This window comes from Scyliorhinus canicula, chromosome 19 (genome assembly GCF_902713615.1).
Source record: "Scyliorhinus canicula chromosome 19, sScyCan1.1, whole genome shotgun sequence".
In the NCBI taxonomy this organism is placed as follows: Eukaryota; Metazoa; Chordata; class Chondrichthyes; order Carcharhiniformes; family Scyliorhinidae; genus Scyliorhinus; species Scyliorhinus canicula.
Genome location: NC_052164.1, coordinates 3,003,307 through 3,024,426, shown reverse-complemented (window position 1 = coordinate 3,024,426; position 21,120 = coordinate 3,003,307). Strand labels below are relative to the sequence as shown.

Genomic DNA, 21,120 nt, shown 5'->3' with positions numbered 1-21,120 from the left:
AATCTATGATTGGAGAAACAGCAATGGCAGGAAGGAAGGAGCCTGGTGATTGGAGGAAGTGGCGTTGTTATTCTGGCCAGTTCTTCTGCCACCATGGAAGAGATGTTTTACCGCGCCATTACCAATCTCGTCAGTAGGAGAAAAAGCCAAAATCAAAAGAGAGGGACAAGGCAACCAGAAACTCAGTAATGAGGCTGGATGAGGGCCTGGTGGGTGCCACCAACCAGCCTCCTGTGCAGCTTGGAGGGGAACCTCCAGGTGTGTAGGTTCCCAGGTATCTGCTGCCCCTGTCCTTCTAGATGGTTGAGGTCCCCAATATGGAAGGTGCTGCCAAAGAAGCCTTGGTGAGTTCCTGCAGTGCACCTTGTAGAAGGTACACATGGCTGCCACTGTGCATCGGTGCTGGAGGGAGTGAATGGTTGTGTATAAGATTTTTGATTTATCTGAACTAAGATTTATGGCGAAATTTTATTTATAATAACCCCCCAATCGTAAAGCATATCAGGTTCTAGCGACTTGACCATATGGCAACAAAGAGAACTTTCTTTTTTTAAAAAAAAATAATTTTTATTGAAATGTTTTGAAAAATATATATCAACAAAACAACAAAACAATAACAATAACAATAATAATAAACACCCCCGTAATAACGCATATAACAAACCCCCCAACCCCAATAAACAACAAAATAAATTAACGATAAATTAAATTAACATAACAATGCCCCTCTGAAAACTCTTTCTCCCCCCCCCCCCCCTGTTGCTGCTGCTGCTGACCTAGTACCTTATCGTTGAGCCAGAAAGTCGAGGAAAGGCTGCCACCTCCTAAAGAACCCTTGTACCGACCCCCTCAGGGCGAACTTGACTCTCTCCAACTTAATGAATCCCACCATGTCATTAATCCAGGTCTCCACACTCGGAGGTCTCGCATCTTTCCACTGCAGCAAGATCCTCCACCGGGCTACTAGGGACGCAAAGGCCAAGACATCGGACTCTTTCGCCTCCTGCACTCCCGTCTCCACCCCAACCCCAAATATCACGAGTCTCCAGCCTGGCTTGACCCTGGATCCCACCACCCTCGACACCGTCTCCGCCACCCCCTTCCAGAACTCCTCCAGTGCCGGGCATGCGCAGAGCATATGGGCATGGTTCGCTGGACTCCCCGAGCACCTGACACACCTGTCTTCGCCCCCAAAGAACCTACTCATCCTAGATCTGGACATGTGGGCCCGGTGCAGCACCTTGAACTGGATGGGACTAAGCCTCGCACATGAAGAGGAGGAGTTCACCCTCTCCAGGGCATCTGCCCATGTTCCCTCCTCAATCTGCTCCCCCAGTTCCACCTCCCACTTAGCCTTCAGTTCCTCTACCGACGCCTCCCCCACCTCCTGCATTTCCTGGTAGATGTCAGACACCTTCCCATCCCCGACCCATACCCCCGAAAGCACCCTATCCCTTACCCCCGTGGGGGCAGCAAAGGGAACCCCTCCACCTATCGCCTAGCAAACGCCTTGACCTGAAGGTACCTGAACATATTCCCCGGGGGGAGCTCAAACTTCTCCTCCAGTTCACCAAGGCTCGCGAACCTACCGTCAATAAAAAGGTCTCCCAACTTCCTAATGCCCGCCCTGTGCCACCCCAGGAACCCGCCATCCATGTTTCCTGGGACAAACCGATGGTTCCCCTGCAGCGGGGCCTCTACCGAGCCCCCCACTTCCCCCCCCTGTGTCGCCTCCACTGCCCCTAAATTTTGAGGGCAGCCGCCACCACCGGGCTCGTAATGTACCTCGTTGGAGGGAGCGGCAGCGGCGCCGTTACCAGTGCCTTCAGGCTCGTGCCTCCACAACAAAGAGAACTTTCAATGGTGAACTCAGTTTATTAGCCATTAAAAACGTAACAAATCAGAAAGATAAAGGCAAAATACCAGTTAACAGCAATTAGCAATAATTAACGGTAAGAGGAGAAAGCTTAACTTTAACAATTGAACAGACTTCTCACCACCCTTCTCACCCAAGTTGTGAAATGATGACTCCAAAAAACAGTTCTCAGCACCACTCCGTAAACCTAGCGCTTTCCATCTCTCTTCACATCTCTACCCGCCTCTCTCTCTTCCCCACCCCCTCCAAAATGGTTTCTCTAGACCTCTTTCATATAGCTCACAAATGTTGAAAGCCCACCGTCGTCAATTGTTGGAAAAAGGCCAATTGGTCTCTAACTTGTCAATAATGAAATAAAAACCAGCCCGTTGGTTTTTGGCTAATGATGCACGTTGTCTTAGCTTTAAGTCGATGCTTTCTCTCTAGCAATATCTCTTAACTTGAGGTAGGTTGTGTGTCGACCAATAATTGGTTAACATTGCTGTTTGTCATTTAAAGTTGAGGCTCCTTAAACAAGGGCCTGTTCGTTCCTTATAGTGAAGATTAACAAGTCCTGTCATCTCTTATTCTGCCAGTCTGACAAGTACACTGTAATGTGAAGGTTTGCTTGGTGCTACAACATTAGTGTGTAACCCCATTCTTGCACAGTTAATAACCTGATGTCTTCTTCAGCACTCACTTTAAAAAAAAAAGTTGAGGATAAATAAACTTGAAATGGGTCAAACAAAACCAACCATGGAATCCCTACAGTGCAGAAGGAGGCCATTCAGCCCATCGAGTCTGCACAGACCCGACACTCAGAGCACACTACCGTGGCCCACTCCCCTGCCTACCCTCATAACATCAACCCCACCTAACCTGCAACGAATGCTGGAAAGGGCTCATTTCTGACTATTGATTTTTGAAATGGTGCTGCAGATGTGAGACTTGTTCCTAATAATAAAATAAATAATCTTTATTATTGTTACAAGTAGGCTTACATTAACACTGTAATGAAGTTACTGTGAAAAGCCCCTAGTGCCTGTTCGGGTACATGGAAAATTCAGAATGTCCAATTTACTAACTTACCTTTTTAATAATTATTTTCTCCTTTTAAAATAAATTTAGAGTACCCAATTAATTTATTTTTCCAATTAAGGGGCAATTTAGTGTGGCCAATCCACCTAGCCTGCACATCTTTGGGTTGTGGAGGCGAAACCCACGCAGACACGGGGAGAATGTTCTAACTCCACACGGACAGTGACCCAGAGCCGGGACCGACCCTGGGACCTCGGTGCCGTGAGACGGCAGTGCTAACCACTGCGCCATCGTGCTGCCCATTTAATAAGTTACCTTCTGGGCAGCACGATAGCCTAGTGGTTAGCACAGCTGCCTCACGGCGCTGAGGTCCCAGGTTCGATCCCGGCTCTGGGTCACTGTCCGTGTGGAGTTTGCACATTCTCCCCCTGTCTGCGTGGCTTTCGCCCCCACAACCCAAAAATGTGCAGAGTAGGTGGATTGGCCACACTAAATTGCCCCTTAATTGGAAAAAATAATTGGGTAATCTAAATTTATATAAAAAAAAAAATAAGTTACCTTCTGCCAAGGAGTTAGAATTTTCATTTTGGAAATATAGTATGGAGATTTATTGTAAATGCATTCACAAAAGCATCTTCCAAAATGGCTTTATCGAAAACTCCATCCCAGGACCTGGCTCACAAATTCCATGTTAAAAGATTTAATAATATATATCCTTTTGGTATTTGAGCTCTCTATCAAAAGAAGGAAAACTTTACTTTCTGGAACAGTGTTGAAGTTTTTAAAATGTTGCCACGTGACTGCATCATCTAATAAAAGAGTTAGTGAAAATCAGAAAGGATTCCATGAGAAGCAAACGCTAGCCCCTGCGCTAATCTCAAATCCCTCAAGTATTTTGATGTCTAATTAGGACCATTTTTTAATTTTCTGATATACTAATTACCTGGACTTGGGCCTACATGGCATGATTTCAAAGTTTGCAAATGAGACAAAACTCAGTGGATGTAGAGAGGATGTTTCCACTTGTAGGAAAAACTAGAACCAGAGGACACCATCTCAGACTAAAGGGACGATCCTTTAAAACCGATGAGGAGGAATTTCTTCAGCCAGAGGGTGGTGAATCTGTGGATCTCTTTGCCGCTGAAGGTTGTGAAGGCCAAATCACTGAGTGTCTTTAAGACAGAGATAGATAGGTTCTGGATCAATAAGGGGATCAGAGGTTATGGGGAGAAGGCAGGAGAATGGGGGTGAGAAAATATCAGCCATGATTGAATGGCGGAGCAGACTTGATGGGCCGAGTGGCCTAATTGTGCTCCTATGTCTTATGATCTAAAACTCAAGCGTGATAAAGAATGCGGAGGGTATTAAATGGGCTGATTTGTGGTGAATGACATTGGTGGATGACGTTTGATAAGTGTAAAGTGATTGACTTGGGCAGGAAGAATGAAGAGAACCAATAGAAATGAAATGGTGCAATATTAAAGAGGTGCAGGAATAGACATGAGAGTGCGTACACAAATTCTGAAGCTGTTGGAGCAAGTTGGGAACGCTGTTAATTATATGGGATCCTTGGCTTTTCAACCAAGGGGCCTAGAGTTAAAAACACTGGGATTTTATGGAATCGACATGTTGCTTCATGAGGCAAGGCTGGAAAGGCTAGGCTTGTATCCACTCTAGTTTAGTGTCCGAGGCCACTTGATTGAAAAGCAAGATCCTGAGGGGCTTGGCAGGGTGGCTGCAGACAGGATGTTTCCTCTTCTGGGACAATCTAGAACAAGGGGTCCCTGCAGAAAAATGAGGAGGAAGTTTTTTCTGAGGATTGAGTTTTTGATAGTTTTCCTCGAGAGGTGGTTGAGACAGAATCTTTGAATGTTTTTAAGGTGGTTTGATTCTTGATGAGCCAAGTAGGTGACCGGTTATTGGGGGTAGGCTTGGAATGTGGAGCTGAGGTTACATTCCGATCAGCATTGCCGAATGGCCAACTCCTGTTATGTTCTTATTATGCTGTGGGATCATTTCCATCCTGGGAGGACAGACAGTGCCTCAGTTTACTGTTTCAAAGGCAACAACTGGATTGGATTGGATTTGTTTATTGTCACGTGTACCGAGGTACAGTGAAAAGTATTTTACTGCAAGCAGCTCAACAGATCATTCAGTACATGGGAAGAAAAGGAAATTAAACAAAATTCAAGAAAATACATGAGAATACATAATAGGGCAACACAAGATATACAATGTAACTACATAAGCATTGGCATCGGATGAAGCATACAGGGTGTAGTGTTAATGAGGTCAGCCAATAAGAGGGTCATTTAGGAGTCTGGTGACAGTGGGGAAGAAGCTGTTTTTGAGTCTGTTTGTGCGTGTTCTCAGACTTCTATCTCCTGCCCGATGGAAGAAGTTGGAAAAGTGAGTAAGCCGGGTGGGAGGGATCCTTGATTATGCTGCCCGCTTTCCCCCGGCAGCGGGAGGTGTAGATGGAGTCAATGGATGGGAGGCAGGTTTGTGTGATGGACTGGGCGGTATTCATGACTCTCTGAAGTTCCTTGCGGTTCTGGGCTGAGCAGTTGCCATACTGAGTCAATATTGCACTAGAGTGTCAGCTTTGATTCTGGGCTTGGGTCTCTGGAGTGGGACTCTGACTCCATCAGGATGCTACTCACTGAGCATGGCGATTGTTGGGCACCTTCCAACCAAATCCTGCTGTATAATGAAAGGTGAGCTTTCTGGCGAAGGATTGATGGTGGTATTAGGGGTGGTGGAGGAGGATTCTGTCGGGAGAGCATTGGATGTCTGTCACAAGCTTTTCTTAACTGGACAATCGAACTGAATGTGGTGTGGTTAAGTTAGCAAATTGCTAGAGCAGTTGGCTGGGGGTGTGGGGCAGACAAAACGAGGTGGGGAAGGGGTGGTCAGAAGGGGATATGGAGGCAGATGACGGATAAGGTGGAGGGGATGAGGGAAGGGGTTCTGTTGGCATTCTTCCTTGGCTTCAGCTAATACTTGCTCTTTATCCATTCCAGGCTGAGCGACTGATGGCTGTAGATGCTTTTCATGATGGTAAGTGTGAGGGGCGAAGCGTGTGGTGCTCGGGGTGCGTGTGGCGCGCGTGTGCGCGCGCGCGTGTGTGTGTGTGGCGTGCGCGCGTGTGTGTGTGTCGCGCGCACGCGGTGTGCGCGTGTATGTGCATATCTGTATCATCTCATGGTGGAACAGTGGTTAGCACTGCTGCCTCAGTGTCAGGGGCCAGGGTTCAATTCTACCCTACTGTCCTAATGGAGTTTGCACGTTCTCCCCATGTCTGCGTGGGTTTCCTCCAGGTGCTATGAATTCCTCTCCCAGTCCAAAGATGTGCAGATTAGGTGGATTGGCCATACTTCATTGCCCCTTCGTATCCAAACGGTTAGGTGGGGTTACTGGGGGGGGTTTTGTGGGGAGCGTTGATGCTCTTTCAGAGGGTCGGTACAGACTCCATGGGCTCAATGGCCTCCTTTTGCGGTGTAGTGATTCTATGATTATGCATTATCATTTACTTGGCATTTGTAAGATCAGCCATGATGTCATTGAATGGGGGAGCAGGCTCTAGGGGCCAGATGGCCTACTCCTAGTTCTTGTATATCAATAGAAAGGAATTTGTAGTATCTGTCTGCACATTTGTGTAATATTTGTATCAATTTTTCATGGGGTAGCCTGTATTCAGGCACCTTGAGCTCAGTGTGACCGGAGTTGTTTGAGGCTGGATGATATGATGAATCTAGGAATTTCAGATATATTGCATTATATGTCTTTGGTGCAGTAAGGGTTAAAAGCCTGTGTTATTGTGTATGTTTGCTGCAGTAGTGTTTTAAAAATCCTGGTTTGAAAGACAGTTCGGCTTTTTGAGCCAGAGGTACAATTTATTTTTAATTTAGAGTACCCAATTGTTTTTTTTCCAATTAAGGGGCGATTTAGTGTGGCCAATCCACCTACCCTGCACATCTTTGGTTTGTGGGGGTGAGACCCACGCAGACACGGGGAGAATGTGCAAATTTTACAAGGGCAGTGACCCGGGGCCGGGATCGAACCTGGGTCCTCGGCACTGTGAGGCAGCAGTGCTAACTACTGTGCCATCGTGCCGCTTGAGCCAGATGTACAATTAAAGGATCATAAAAGTTTGGGCTAATGGACTTGGATTAAGGTGGTTCCCTGTCCTATTGATAATTAGACATTATGTTTAGCTTAGTGAGAGGATATAGTTGACGGGAGGAGCCGGGGTTGAAGTCCTGTTGTTGATGTTTTCAGGGTTAGTCTGTGGCTGGAAGGTGAGCTGAGAAGGTTTCTGAAGAAATACAGCCAGAGATTCTGCATTGTTCTGACAGGGGGCCAGGTCTCCTTCTGTAGAGCAGTCTCAAAAATCTCTCTTTCTCAAAGTGGTTTATCCAAGACGCCTCTAAGCAAGTAATCCTGGGTCTGCTAACTGTACTAAAAAGTAATAATAACCATTATTATCAGAAGTAGGCTTATAATGAAGTTACTGTGAAAAACCCCTAGTTGCCACATTCCGGCGCCTGACCTGAGATGGTTTTGTTGTTTGAGTGGGAATAAAGATAGCAGTTAAAGGTTTTTGTGTCACTGTATTGATTGGTGTTGTTTAAGGGGTAATTGTCAGCTATCTTATTGTGTGATGTTAAAGATATTCTGATACTGTGTCAGTAATAAAGTTTGTTTTAATCTACCATATTCCAATGTTGTGTGAAATCACTCCTGAAGCGAGATATCCTTTCCTCGCAGACGTACAAAATTAAAATTAAATATTGGTTTCCTGTCCAGTATCCGAGACACTGTTGGCGTCTGATCAGGGATCAGCATAGTGGATGTGTAGGTCACCTCTCCCTTCCTTGGAAGAGAATCACTCGGGACTGCACTGTGCTGCAGTGCCTGTGGGAGCCTGCCATTCCCGTACCAGCCTCCCTGGACAGGCGCCGGAATGTGGCGACTAGGGGCTTTTCACAGTAACTTCATTGAAGCCTACTCATGACAATAAGCGATTTTCATTTTTTCATTTGTGTTGAGTCTGCAGTTGAAGCCTGTGATCTGTTTTCTGAAGTGGATGGTGTTTGTGGGATTGGGTTTTTTAGCAATATGTTGAAAGAATCCTGAAGCAATTGCAATTGAGCAGCCCCAGGATTCTGTGCAACAAATCCATTTGAATGGGAGGGAGGTGAGATTGGTTTGGCTAAGTTGGCACTCATGGCATCTTATTTTTTTTTGTACTTCTTTCCAACACTTGACTTCAAAGTACTTCTCCCACCTGGTGATCCCAACATGCCTTTTGTAAACTCGGAACCTGGGATGGGTATGAACCGTGAATTGATGCCCGATGAAATATACCGTATGGAAAGACTAATGCAAGAAGAGAACGGGTATCAATGTTAGACTTCACATCAATCATTCCACAAGGTATTATCAATTTATGGTGAAAATCTGGCAATTTTACAAAATGTCAAACCTTATTTTGACACCAGGTTGTCCATGATCGGGAGAATGGGGTGAATTCTCTGACACTGGCCTCCTGGTATTGAATCAAACTGACATTTTGAGAGGATATACTGTTATAAAATACATCAAACAAAATTACCAAGGCTGAGGTCAGAAAACCTGATTGCTGTAGATCAAGTTTCCTAAATTTAAACACTCTAGAATTTGGTGGTTTTTTTTATTCTTTCCACTTGTCGACGATGTGAGTCGCCTCCAGCTGGGATGCCATTTCGGAAGTTATTCTATACAGGATGAACACCTGATATTTAGCTCACATTTGTCATGGCCTCACCACATCCTAACACATTTGACAGGCACTGAAGTATTTATGAAGTGTTGTCACTTTTGCAATGTAGAGAACATGGCAACCAATTTGTGTAGAGCAAGCTCCCACAAACAGCAGCTTGATGTTGTTTAGCGATGTTGGTTGAGAAATAAATATTGGCCAGGGTGGGAGATCGCCCCAGAAATTTGGAATTGTGACCATGGGACCTCAGTCAGATTGATGAGGTCCAATGCCTCATCTTCTGGCAGCGCAGTGTTCCCTTCACTATGGCCCCGGGAGTGTCGGCCTTCGATTGTGAGTTCAGGTCTCTGGATAGGGCTTGAGCCCATGGAGGTAAGAGTACGATGCACTGAGCCATGGGTACCATCACCCAGCTGGACTAAGACTGTGGAGGGGTTGTGGAGACGCTGACTTCGAGGCAATTGTTTGTGTCCGTGCTGCACGAGGACGGGATCGGTCCAGATAACTGAGGCCTGCACTCGGTGGCCCCACCTTCCCAGCAGAACCCGTCGCCTAAAAATAGTCGCTGTTTTCAGGGCTTGAGGGAGGGAGAAATTAGCAAGCCAGAAAAGGAGATGGATGTATTATTCCTACAACTGCAGACAGTGATTATCGTTAGATGGTTCATATCACTGCTGTTGCTCCTGTGAAGGTGACTGACGTTGAGTAAGTGAACGGGAGCTGAGCATTCTCAATAATGGGAACGGTGGGCTTTTTGAACAATTTGTGTTTTGGTGATTCTGACTTTATCTTTTTCTCTCGACAGCCTTGAACTGTGAATGAGGTTCAGAAGAGATCAGCAAAACTGCTTTTAACAGAGTGTTTGTGTGTGTGGCAGAGACTCGGACATTGAGTAGAAGTGCCTAACGGGCATCAAGGAAAGCCTGTGGGAAGCATTATCTGGAACCTTTCAGTGTGGGACTAATTGAGGAAATTTTTGGTGTCAGGAAAAATTTCAGTGAGCAATCTCCAATCTGCCTAAAGGTTTCAGCTATGTTTAACTAGTTTCTCTATAATGTGATCTTCAAAAAAAAATAACCTTCCTTTGAAAGACCCCTTTTCTCAGCTGTGAAAGCTACATTTTACCAAAGCATTATTTGTTTTTAACCAGCTTCATTCTTGTTTTAGAAACTTTAAGGTTACATTTATGCAAAATGTTTTGACTCTGTTTCTGGTTAGCACAGGAGTCTGTGAAGACAGCTGCTTGCATTGGGATGGGTGATCTTTGAATTGTTCTGTACCATTCCCAAGGGATTTGCTAGAAGCATCAAAAATAAGCTTTCATTATCAATCTGTAACTTACACTTGCCTCGCTGATGTTTCACTGTTTCGAGATGGGAGGAAATGATTTTCTTGGGCGAATGGGAATCAGTAGGTGACGATCAGGAAACTTTTTTTCCCCGAATTAATTAACTGAAATTTAGCAGCTGAGTGCAAATGGAATTGCACTGTTAAATCTCCCTTGATCACTCTTCAGCTCAGTTCTGATCATTGCCAGGGTGTATTACTTGGGCTGCAGTTTGGTTTACCAATGTCTGGGCTCCAGTGAAGTAATTGTGGGGAGTCAGCACAAGATATTAACTGAACTCTGGATCCATCTGACTGGCAGGGAGCAGGGACTTTCTGGATGTGACCTGCAGTAAGCTGGTAGCCACGAGCCGTCCCAAGGTTAGTAATCCCAGGATGTACCTAAACAAGGCAGCGTAGAAGGAGTAATGTACTGATGATTTGTCTATCCTGATTTATTGATCTTTATATTAATGGTGGCTGGTGTTTTGTGTGTTTTTTTTCCTGCTGTAACCATTTTAAAACAGCTTTTCAGACTAATAGTTTTCCTTTAAATTGTAAATTGTATGGTGATACAGGTCATTCATACACAGCATGGTTTCAATAAACCACCTTTGATAATTCCTGTAAGTTTTTGTAAAAAGCAAATTAAAAACAATATACCGCACATTATTTTGGCTCTGCTTTTTAGAAATATTGCAATTAACCCTGAGCATGCAATACAGTGGAACGGAGCACTTAGTTCATTCATTTGTGATGATCACATCATGTGTACACCCACCACAGCTCTGACCCAACTGTTTAATCTCCAGAGCAATATTTTATAAATATTCCCTGATCGAGACAATCGAGCAAATGTCCGTGAACAGCAGGTGGATGTCTTCATGGAATCCCTACCGTGCAGAATGATGCCATTCAACCCATCAAAGATCTGAAAAAAGTACTCCACCTCGTCCTATTCCCCTGTACACCTCTGGACACTGAGGGGAGATTTTAGCATAGCCAATTCACCTAACCTGCACACTCGGGAGCCCACGCAGACACGGGGAGAACGTGCAAACTCCATACAGACCGTCACCCAAGGCCGGAATTGAACCTGGATTTCTGGAGCTGCGAGGCAGCAGTGCTAACCACAGTGATTCCCCAAAATCTGTTCCACCATTCAATTAAATCTTGGCTAATCTGTATCTGATCTCCACTTACCCCCCTCAGCATCATGTTCCTTCACACCCACACCTCCCAGAGATGTGGACCCCATCGGCTCATGGGAACTCGGATTCCCCCCCCCCCACCCCATTCCCTTTAAAGGACTGATTTCAACATTCCCAATTCCTTTTTTCAAAAAATCGATGCAAGGATTACTCTGTTAAACTTCTTCAGAATTTCTTTCTCGCAGAGTGCTGATTACAGCCTCCGTGATGGACTGAGCCTCGGAGGCAGAGAATCAGACCTGCCACTTGACCATTGAAACATTCTTGCAGTAAATGGGGGCAAAGTTTCAGTTTAATTGTGAATCTTAATGTTTTTTTTTAAAAAAAAAGTTTAGTTTGTAGATGTTCAGTGACCCAAGTCCCTGACACTGACACTGCTACGCAGGAAGGTGAGACACCTGAACAAATGTAGAGGCTTTGGTTCACCGTTCGATGCTCAAGTACAAAGCATCAAGCTTTTCCCTTCCAGCTGGAGCATCTCAACTTTTAACTTTTGCTCCAGGGGATAAACAAATGCATTTTTTTCTAATTTCTTAAAGTTGGGAGTGGGCTAGATTTGAAACTATTATTCCGACTCTGAGAAAAGCGGATTCAGTGATTTTGGCCAATTGACAATGGTGCAGAGTTCATGCTCTGTTCCTTACCAGTAATTACCCCTGAGGAAAAGCTTTCTCTCTCCTCACCTTCTGAAGGTGATTGCTTCTTGTTGGGGAACAGTTCCACAGCTGCTGCCTGCCCTCTAATGTCTCAAAATGAAAACCCGCAGTGTTTAATAATCATATAATCTTTCTTAGTGCCACAAGTAGGCTTACATTAAAACCGCAATGAAGTTAGTGAAAATCCCCTAGTCGCCACACTCCAGCGCCTGCTCGGGTACACAGAGGGAGAATTCGGAATGTCCAAGTTACCTAACCACGCATCTTTCGGGACTTGTGGGAGGAAACCGGAGCACCCGGAGGAAACCCACGCAGGCACAGGGAGAACGTGCAGACTCCGCACAGACAGTGACCCAAGCCGGGAATCGAACCCGGGTCCCTGGCGCTGTGAAGCGACAGTGCTAACCACTGTGCTACCGTGCTGCCCATTAACTGCAATAATTACTGGAATATTGAACTTCAGAGGGCATCACACTGGGTCCAATCCTCAAAGGGCATCCGAGCAGTTTCCAATAAGTATCGCTGGATACCAACCTGGCGTGAGAATCCTGATTGACATTTTTGTTCCTGGGTAGTTGTTGATACTGATGCTTATTAAAGTAGCATTTATCTGCCACCGTCTCTAGAATAGACTTCAGCTTCCACTCCCTCCTTCCAAGACTGTATCCGTGCCAGACTGGGAGTGACTATTCAGTGTGACCTTTGCTATCACCCACTTTTGCTGAATGTAGTTTATATCTGGGGCGAGGGTGCATTGGGCAACGGGTTGGATGGTGGAAGGAGGAGCGATCAAGGGATGGATAGTGGAAGGAGGGGGGGAAAATCAGAGATTCCAAAACCAATTAACTTGTGTTCAAAGGATGGGATCCAAGCAACTGGACCTCTTGTTACATCGAACACCTTGTTGTTATCAAAATATCCAATTCCTTTTTCAAAGCTATCAAATTTGCTTCAAAAGCCCTTTCTGCCTGTTCTAGGTCAGAACACACTATTTAAAAAAAAAACTCCATTAAAAATAATTAAATACATGAAAACGGTAACCATTGGCAGATATGGGGGAAAGAACGGAGCGGCAATTTGAACTTTTATCAAAGAGCTGGCACCAGCTCAATTGGCTATTTGCCTCCTGCGCTGAGATTCTTGTCTCCTCTCTGGCCCCTTTGCCAATTATCTCAAATCTGTGTCCTCTGCTTACGGGAAGTTCTGCCAGTTACCCAGCATCGTAAAAAGCTGGGCACTGTCACACGCCTGCTGTTGTTTAGTTAACTGTTAGGAGTGACTTATGCTGCATGAGTTGAAACATCCCATTATGCAGCGATTAACAGACTTCTGCAGTTCATGGGTACATAAATGACGTGACTCACAGTACACAGTGCAGGCCCCTCGTCCTTTCCCATTGAGTTGGAGCTGGTCCACTGACACACAGGGCCAATGTTGTGTTCATTTGGCAGCTGTCAGTGTTTTGTGAAGATGCTTACAGAGTCTCTGTGGTTGATATCCTCATGGTCCTGAACAAATGTCCCTTTGTATTTAGTGTGTAGCATTGGCTGAATATGCTGCAACCTCCCCCCCCCCCCCCCCCCCCCCCCCCCGACCACCACCATGTCCAACTGAATTGCATATGGATATTATCCACTGTTTGATGGATGTAAACATCCACCCCGTCTTCATGGTGAATGTTAGGATTGGAGATGTGTAATGCTGTGGTGACTCGCACATTAACTGAATTTTGCAGATTTAAAGGTCCAATGAATGATTTGCAATATGTAGACACTGCAGCGAGACAGACTTGCTCCCTCTGCTATTTTCCCAGCTCATTTATTTGTTGATTAGAGCCAATGCTGTCTCTCCTGAGCCCTTGTGTGTGAAGTTCAATGTTCACCTTGCTAACTGCAGCCCATCGATAACTCAATCCATCGGAGAGTCTGTTAGTTCCGATGAGGTTCCCCTCCAACTCACTCACCACCCTGACTTGGAAATATATCGCCGTTCCTTCACTGTCGCTGGGCCAAAACCCTGGAACTCCCTCCCTAACAGCACTCTGGGTGTACCGACAGCCATGGTCTGCAGTGGTTCAAGAAAGCAGCTCACTGCCACCTTCTCGAGCGGCAATTAGGGATGGAAAATGAATGCTGGCTTAGCCAGCGACGCCCACATCTCAAATGAATGAAAAAAAATTTAAGTTGCATCAGGAAAATTATTATTACAAACTCCTGATAATTCAGCTCCTTCACAGTCACCCCTCTCCCCAGCACCCTGTGTTACTGACTGTATCTCTACTGATGTTAATCCAGCTCCCTCGCACTCACTCAGTAACCCCTCTCCCCCAGCTCCCTCACACTGTCACTCAGTAACCCCTCTCCTCCAGCTCCCTCACACTGTCACTCAGTAACCCCTCTCCCCCCAGCTCCCTCACACTGTCACTCAGTACCCCTCTCCCCCAGCTCCCTCATACTGTCACTCAGTAACCACTCTCCCCCAGCACCCTGTGTTACTGACTATATCTCTACTGGTGTTAATCTAGCTCCCTCGCACTGTCACACAGTAACCCCTCTCTCCCCCAGCACCCTGTGTTACTGACTGTATCTCTACTGATGTTAATCCAGCTCCCTCGCACTCACTCAGTAACCACTCTCCCCCAGCACCCTCACACTGTCACTCAGTAACCCCTCTCCTCCAGCTCCCTCACACTGTCACTCAGTAACCCCTCTCCCCCCAGCTCCCTCACACTGACACTCAGTACCCCTCTCCCCCAGCTCCCTCACACTGACACTCAGTACCCCTCTCCCCCAGCTCCCTCATACTGTCACTCAGTAACCACTCTCCCCCAGCACCCTGTGTTACTGACTGTATCTCTACTGGTGTTAATCTAGCTCCCTCGCACTGTCACTCAGTAACCCCTCTCTCCCCCAGCACCCTGTGTTACTGACTGTATCCATAAGACCATAAGACATAGGAGTGGAAGTAAGGCCATTCGGCCCATTGAGTCCACTCCGCCATTCAATCATGGCAGATGGGCATTTCAACTCCACCTACCAGCATTCTCCCCGTAGCCCTTAATTCCTCGCGACATCAAGAATTTATCTATCTCTGCCTTGAAGCCATTTAGCGTCCCGGCCTCCAATGCACTCTGCGGCAATGAATTCCACAGGCCCACCACTCTCTGGCTGAAGAAATGTCTCCGCATTTCTGTTCTGAATTTACCCCCTCTAATTCTAAGGCTGTGCCCACGGGTCCTTGTCTCCTCGCCTAACGGAAACAGTTTCTTTGTGTCCACCCTTTCTAAGCCATGTATTATCTTGTAAGTTTCTATTAGATCTCCCCTTAACCTTCTAAACTCCAATGAATACAATCCCAGGATCCTCAGCCGTTCATCATATGTTAGACCCGCCATTCCAGGGATCATCCGTGTGAATCTCCGCTGGACACGCTCCAGTGCCAGTATGTCCTTCCTGAGATGTGGGGCCCAAAACTGGACACAGTACTCCAAATGGGGCCTAACCAGAGCCTTATAAAGGCTCAGTAGCACATCGCTGCTTTTATATTCCAACCCTCTTGAGATAAATGACAACCTTGCATTCGCTTTCTTAATCACAGATTCAACCTGCATGTTTACCTATAGGGAATCCTCGACTAGCACTCCCAGATCCCTTTGTACTTTGGCATTATGAATTTTCTCACCGTTTAGAAAGTAGTCTATGCTTGGATTCTTTTTTCCAAAGTGCAAGACCTCACATTTTCTCACGTTGAATTGCATCAGCCATTTCCTGCACCACTCTCCCAAACTGTCTAGATCCTTCTGCAGCCTCCCCACTTCCTCAGCACTACCTGCCTGACCACCTAACTTCGTATCATCGGCAAACTTCGCTAGAATGCCCCCAGTCCCTTCATCCAGATCATTAATATATATGGTGAACAGCTGTGGCCCCAACACTGAACCCTGTGGGACACCGCTGGTCACCGGCTGCCATTCCGAAAAAGAACCTTTTATCCCAACTCTCTGCCTTCTGTCAGACAGCCAATCCTCAACCCATGCCAGTAGCTCACCTCGAACACCATGGGCCCTCACCTTACTCAGCAGCCTCCTGTGTGGCACCTTGTCAAAGGCCTTTTGGAAATCCAGATAGACCACATCCACTGGGTTTCCCTGGTCTAACCTACTTGTCACCTCCTCAAAGAATTCTAACAGGTTCGTCAGGCACGACCTCCCCTTACTAAATCCATGTTGACTTGTTCTAATCTGACCCTGCTCTTCCAAGAATTTAGAAATCTCATCCTTAACGATCGATTCTAGAATTTTACCAACAACCGAGGTTAGGCTAATTGGCCTATAATTTTCCATCTTTTGTCTTGATCCTTTCTTGAACAAGGGGGTTACAACAGCGATCTTCCAATCGTCCGGGACTTTCCCTGACTCCAGTGATTTTTGAAAGATCTCAACCAACGCTTCCACTATTTCTTCAGCCACCTCTCTCAGAACTCTAGGGTGTAGCCCATCGGGGCCAGGAGATTTGTCAATTTTAAGACCTTTTAGCTTTTTTAGCACCATCTCTTTTGTAATGGCAACCATACTCAACTCAGCCCCCTGACCCTCTATAATTTTTGGGATATTACTCATGTCTTCCACTGTGAAGACAGACGCAAAGTACTTATTAAGTTCTCCAGCCATTTCCTTGTCTCCCATCACTAGCCTTCCGGAATCAGTTTGAATTGGCCCAATGTCTACTTTGGCCTGTCGTTTGTTTCTTATGTATTGAAAGAAACTTTTACTATCATTACTACTAACATCTCTACTGATGTTAATCCAGCTCCCTCACACTGTCACTCAGTAACCCCTCTCCCCCAGCACCCTGTGTTACTGACTGTATCTCTACTGATGTTAATCCAGCTCCCTCACACTGTCACTCAGTAACCCCTCTCCCCCCAGCCCCCTGTGTTACTGACTGTATCTCTACTGATGTTAATCCAGCTCCCTCACGCTGTCACTCAGTAACCCCTCTTCCCCCAGCTCCCTCACACTGTCACTCAGTAACCCCTCTCCTCCAGCTCCCTCACACTGTCATGCAGTAACCCCTCTTCCCCCCCCCCCCCCCCCCCCCAAACACCCCAGGTAAATCATTGTGTGGAGATCCTCTGGCTACAGTGCTTCACTGCTGTTTGCCCCATTTCCCTTCCTAGCCCCATGCTCATCCTGTCCCCATCCATTCAAAATGACCATCGCCTCTCTTCAAACCCTTCCGGGGAACCATTGCAAACTATGATCCCATCCACAAATCCCTGTAAAACGTCTGTCTAATTTCTCCATAAATCCACTATGCCTCCCCGAACAGGTGCCGGAACGTGGTGACTAGTGGCTTTTCACAGTATCTTCATTTGAAGTCTGCTTGTGACAATAAGCAATTTTCATTCATTTGAACACCTCAAATTGCTTTCTCAGTCCTGAGGGAGGGGGCAGTAAATGTTGGCCATGACACGGACTCCTTGAGACAAAATAAATGTGAAATGCGCAGCCTTATCTGAAAATTACAGAGGGGATCTCTTTGTAATTGTGTTTGTGAAGTTGAGGTGGGTGAGGGTGGGAGATGAAATAAGTTAAGGATTTACTTGTTTCACTACTGCAGCTTCCTACAAGACTACTTTCATCAATATGTGTAATTGTCAACGAACTGATTGTTAACAGCAACAAAACATATGATGACTACACAAGGAATGAAAGGCGAGCATTGTTAGTCACTGAATAGAATTGTAGACAGTTTGTGCAATATGCTCTCTCTGACATGCCCTTGAAGACGGGAACAGATTCCCAGCTGCTGCCCAAGGTCGTGGAGTCAAGGCTGTCTTCTGTTTCAGATGCTAATGGCCTGCCCTCCCATTTCATAGGCTCACCCTACATTAACCCTTCTATGGCCTCAGCAACAGATGCAGGGCCATGTCTCCAAACTCTGCTCTCACTTGAGCAGGCATGTTGCATGTTAGTCTCTTGCACAATGACTGGAATTAGTGTTGTAATATTTTGAAATGCATTAAATGTCCAGAGTGCTGGGAGAGGGTGGTGGGGGTGTTTGAACTACACTAATGGGATCTTTTGTATCCGCTCGGGAAAAGCAGGCAGGACCTTGCTTTTACATCTACCCTGAAAACCAGCACCTCTGACAGTGCCGCAGTCTCTCCGTTACGTAGCGGAAGATTCTCCGGAATGGGATTTCAGGGATAGTGAGATTTCTGGGAATAAGGACTCGCGCTGTTAATATTCAGCTGGGGAGTTCAAAATCTGTTTTGGGCAGTTTTGGAACTTTGGAAACCTATGAAATAAAGACTGGGATCAGTGAATGTGAGCATGCTGCTGTCAGCTCGTCGTTAACAAAGGGGGTAGCCCAGTGGCTGCAGTGGAGGTTGGATTTGGGGCTGTTGGCGGATGAGGGCATGTGGGCTGCCGTTTGAGGTCAATGATACAGTGGAGGACACAGCTGCCACATTGTGGGCGGCACTCGAGGCTGTAGTTAGAGGGGAGTTTATTTTGATTCGGGTGCATAGGGAGAGGGTGGAGCAGGAGGAAAGGGCAAGGCTGGTCGAAGAGATCTTGACGGTGGATAGGAGGCACTCGGTGGCGTCGGAGGAGGGGTTGTTGAAAGAGAGACAGAGACTCCTGATAAGAGTTGCGTTAGTGTCTACGGGGAAGGCGGTGGGGCAGTTGCGGAGAGCGAGGGGAGCAGTTTACGAGTATGGAGAGAAGGAGAGTACGATGCTGGTCCATCAGTTGAGGAAGCAAGTAGCAGCAAGGGTGATTGGCAGAGTGAGGGATGAAGGGCAAATGTTGGTGATGGATTCGGGGGGAGGGGGCGGTGAATGGGGTATTTGAGGCCTTTTGTAGGAGGCTCTGAGTTTGCCCACAAGGGGGCGGGGGGTGGGGTGAGGCATTTCCTGGATGGAGTTTCCCAGGTGAAGGAGGGTGGGTGCAGGGTCTGGGGAGAATGATTGGGCTGCGGGAGGTGATGGCATGGGGACGATGAAGGCAGCAACGACCCTGGGACCGGACAGGTTCCCAGTGGAGTTTTATCAAAATTTTGGGGTGGAGCGACGGTCACTGCTAGTGAGCGTATAATGGGGAGGGGGGGGGGGGGGGGAGTGTATAATGGGGAGGGGGGGAAGAGTGTATAATGGGGAGGGGGGAAGAGTGTATAATGGGGAGGGGGGAAGAGTGTATAATGGGGACGGGGGGAGAGGGGGAGAGTGTATAATGGGGACAGGGGGAGAGGGGGAGAGTGTATAATGGGGAGAGGGGGAGAGTGTATAATGGGGACAGGGGGAGAGTGTATAATGGGGACAGGGGGAGAGCGTATAATGGGGAGGGGGGGGAGTGTGTATAATGGGGAGGGGGGGAGTGTGTATAATGGGGAGAGGGGGAGAGTGTATAATGGGGACAGGGGGAGAGTGTATAATGGGGACAGGGGGAGAGTGTATAATGGGGACAGGGGGAGAGTGTATAATGGGGACGGGGGAGAGTGTATAATGGGGAGGGGGGAGTGTATAATGGGGAGAGGGGGAGAGTGTATAATGGGGACAGGGGGAGAGTGTATAATGGGGACAGGGGGAGAGTGTATAATGGGGAGGGGGGGGAGAGTGTATAATGGGGAGAGGGGGAGAGTATAATGGGGAGAGGGGGAGAGCGTATAATGGGGAGGGGGGAGAGCGTATAATGGGGGCAGGGGGAGAGTATAATGGGGGCAGGGGGAGAGTATAATGGGGGCAGGGGGAGAGCGTATAATGGGGAGGGGGAGAGCGTATAATGGGAGGGGGAGAGCGTATAATGGGGAGAGGGGGAGAGCGTATAATGGGGACAGGGTGAGAGCGTATAATGGGGACGGGGAGAGCGTATAATGGGGACAGGGGGAGAGCGTATAATGGGGACAGGGGGAGAGCGTATAATGGGGACAGGGGGAGAGCGTATAATGGGGACGGGGAGAGCGTATAATGGGGACAGGGGGAGAGTGTATAATGGGGACAGGGGGAGAGCGTATAATGGGGACGGGGGAGAGCGTATAATGGGGACAGGGGGAGAGCGTATAATGGGGACAGGGGGAGAGTGTATAATGGGGACAGGGGCAGAGTGTATAATGGGGACAGGGGGGAGAGTGTATAATGGGGACAGGGGGAGAGTGTATAATGGGGACAGGGGGAGAGTGTATAATGGGGAGGGGGGAGAGTGTATAATGGGGAGGGGGGAGAGTGTATAATGGGGAGGGGGGGAGAGTGTATAATGGGGACAGGGGGAGAGGTATAATGGGGAGGGGGGAGAGTGTATAATGGGGAGGGGGGGGAGAGTGTATAATGGGGAGGGGGGGAGAGGTATAATGGGGAGGGGGGGAGAGTGTATAATGGGGAGAGGGGGAGAGTGTAGAATGGGATGAATGGGGAGAGGGGGAGAGTGTATAATGGGGAGAGGGGGAGAGTGTATAATGGGGAGAGGGGGAGAGGGTATAATGGGGGAGGGGAGAGTATAATGGGGAGGGGGAGAGTGTATAATGGGGAGAGGGGGAGAGTGTAATGGGGAGAGGGGGAGAGTGTATAATGGGGAGAGGGGGAGAGTGTATAATGGGGAGAGGGGGAGAGTGTATAATGGGGAGAGGGGGAGAGTGTATAATGGGGAGAGGGGGGAGAGGAGAGTGTATAATGGGGAGAGGGGGAGAGCGTATAATGGGGAGGGGGAGAGCGTATAATGGGGACGGGGAGAGTGTATAATGGGGACAGGGGCAGAGTGTATAATGGGGGGGGGGAGAGTGTATAATGGGGAGGGGGGAGGGGGAGAGGGTATAATGGGGACGGGGGAGAGTGTATAATGGGGACAGGGGGAGAGCGTATAATGGGGAGGGGGGGAGGAGAGCGTATAATGGGTGAATAGGGGGGAGGGGGGAGAGCGTATAATGGGGAGGGGGGGAGAGCGTATAATGGGGAGGGGGGAGAGCGTTATAATGGGGAGGGGGGGAGAGTGATAATGGGGACAGGGGAGAGTGGTTGGGAGAGTATAAGGGGACAGGGGGAGAGGATAATGGGGACAGGGGGAGAGTGTATAATGGGGACGGGGAGAGAGCGTATAATGGGGACAGTGGGGAGAGCTAATAATGGGACAGGGGGGAGCGTATAATGGGGACAGGGGGGAGAGGGTATAATGGGGACAGGGGGAGAGCGTATAATGGGGACAGGGGGAGAGCGTATAATGGGGACAGGGGGAGAGCGTATGAGGGGGGAGGGGGATCGTATAATGGGGACCGG

General features: G+C 47.6%; 1 protein-coding gene across 3 annotated transcripts in view; it reads left to right on the top strand.

The window, feature by feature from the left end:
• The window catches only part of LOC119953888 (junction plakoglobin-like), a 71,683-nt gene extending 61,033 nt beyond the window's left edge, over positions 1 to 10,650 (top strand). For 2 of the 3 annotated variants that reach the window (XM_038778516.1, XM_038778517.1), the window contains exons 13-15: positions 5,917 to 5,953; positions 8,172 to 8,332; positions 9,463 to 10,650. In XM_038778516.1, the coding sequence (XP_038634444.1) occupies positions 5,917 to 5,953; positions 8,172 to 8,308 (174 nt within the window). In that variant the 3' untranslated portion in view covers positions 8,309 to 8,332; positions 9,463 to 10,650. Of the gene's footprint in view, positions 1 to 5,916; positions 5,997 to 6,522; positions 6,548 to 8,171; positions 8,333 to 9,462 lie in introns of those variants that run through there. The other variant, XM_038778518.1, reaches the window with a different exon arrangement.
• Positions 10,651 to 21,120: the final 10,470 nt, after the last annotated feature.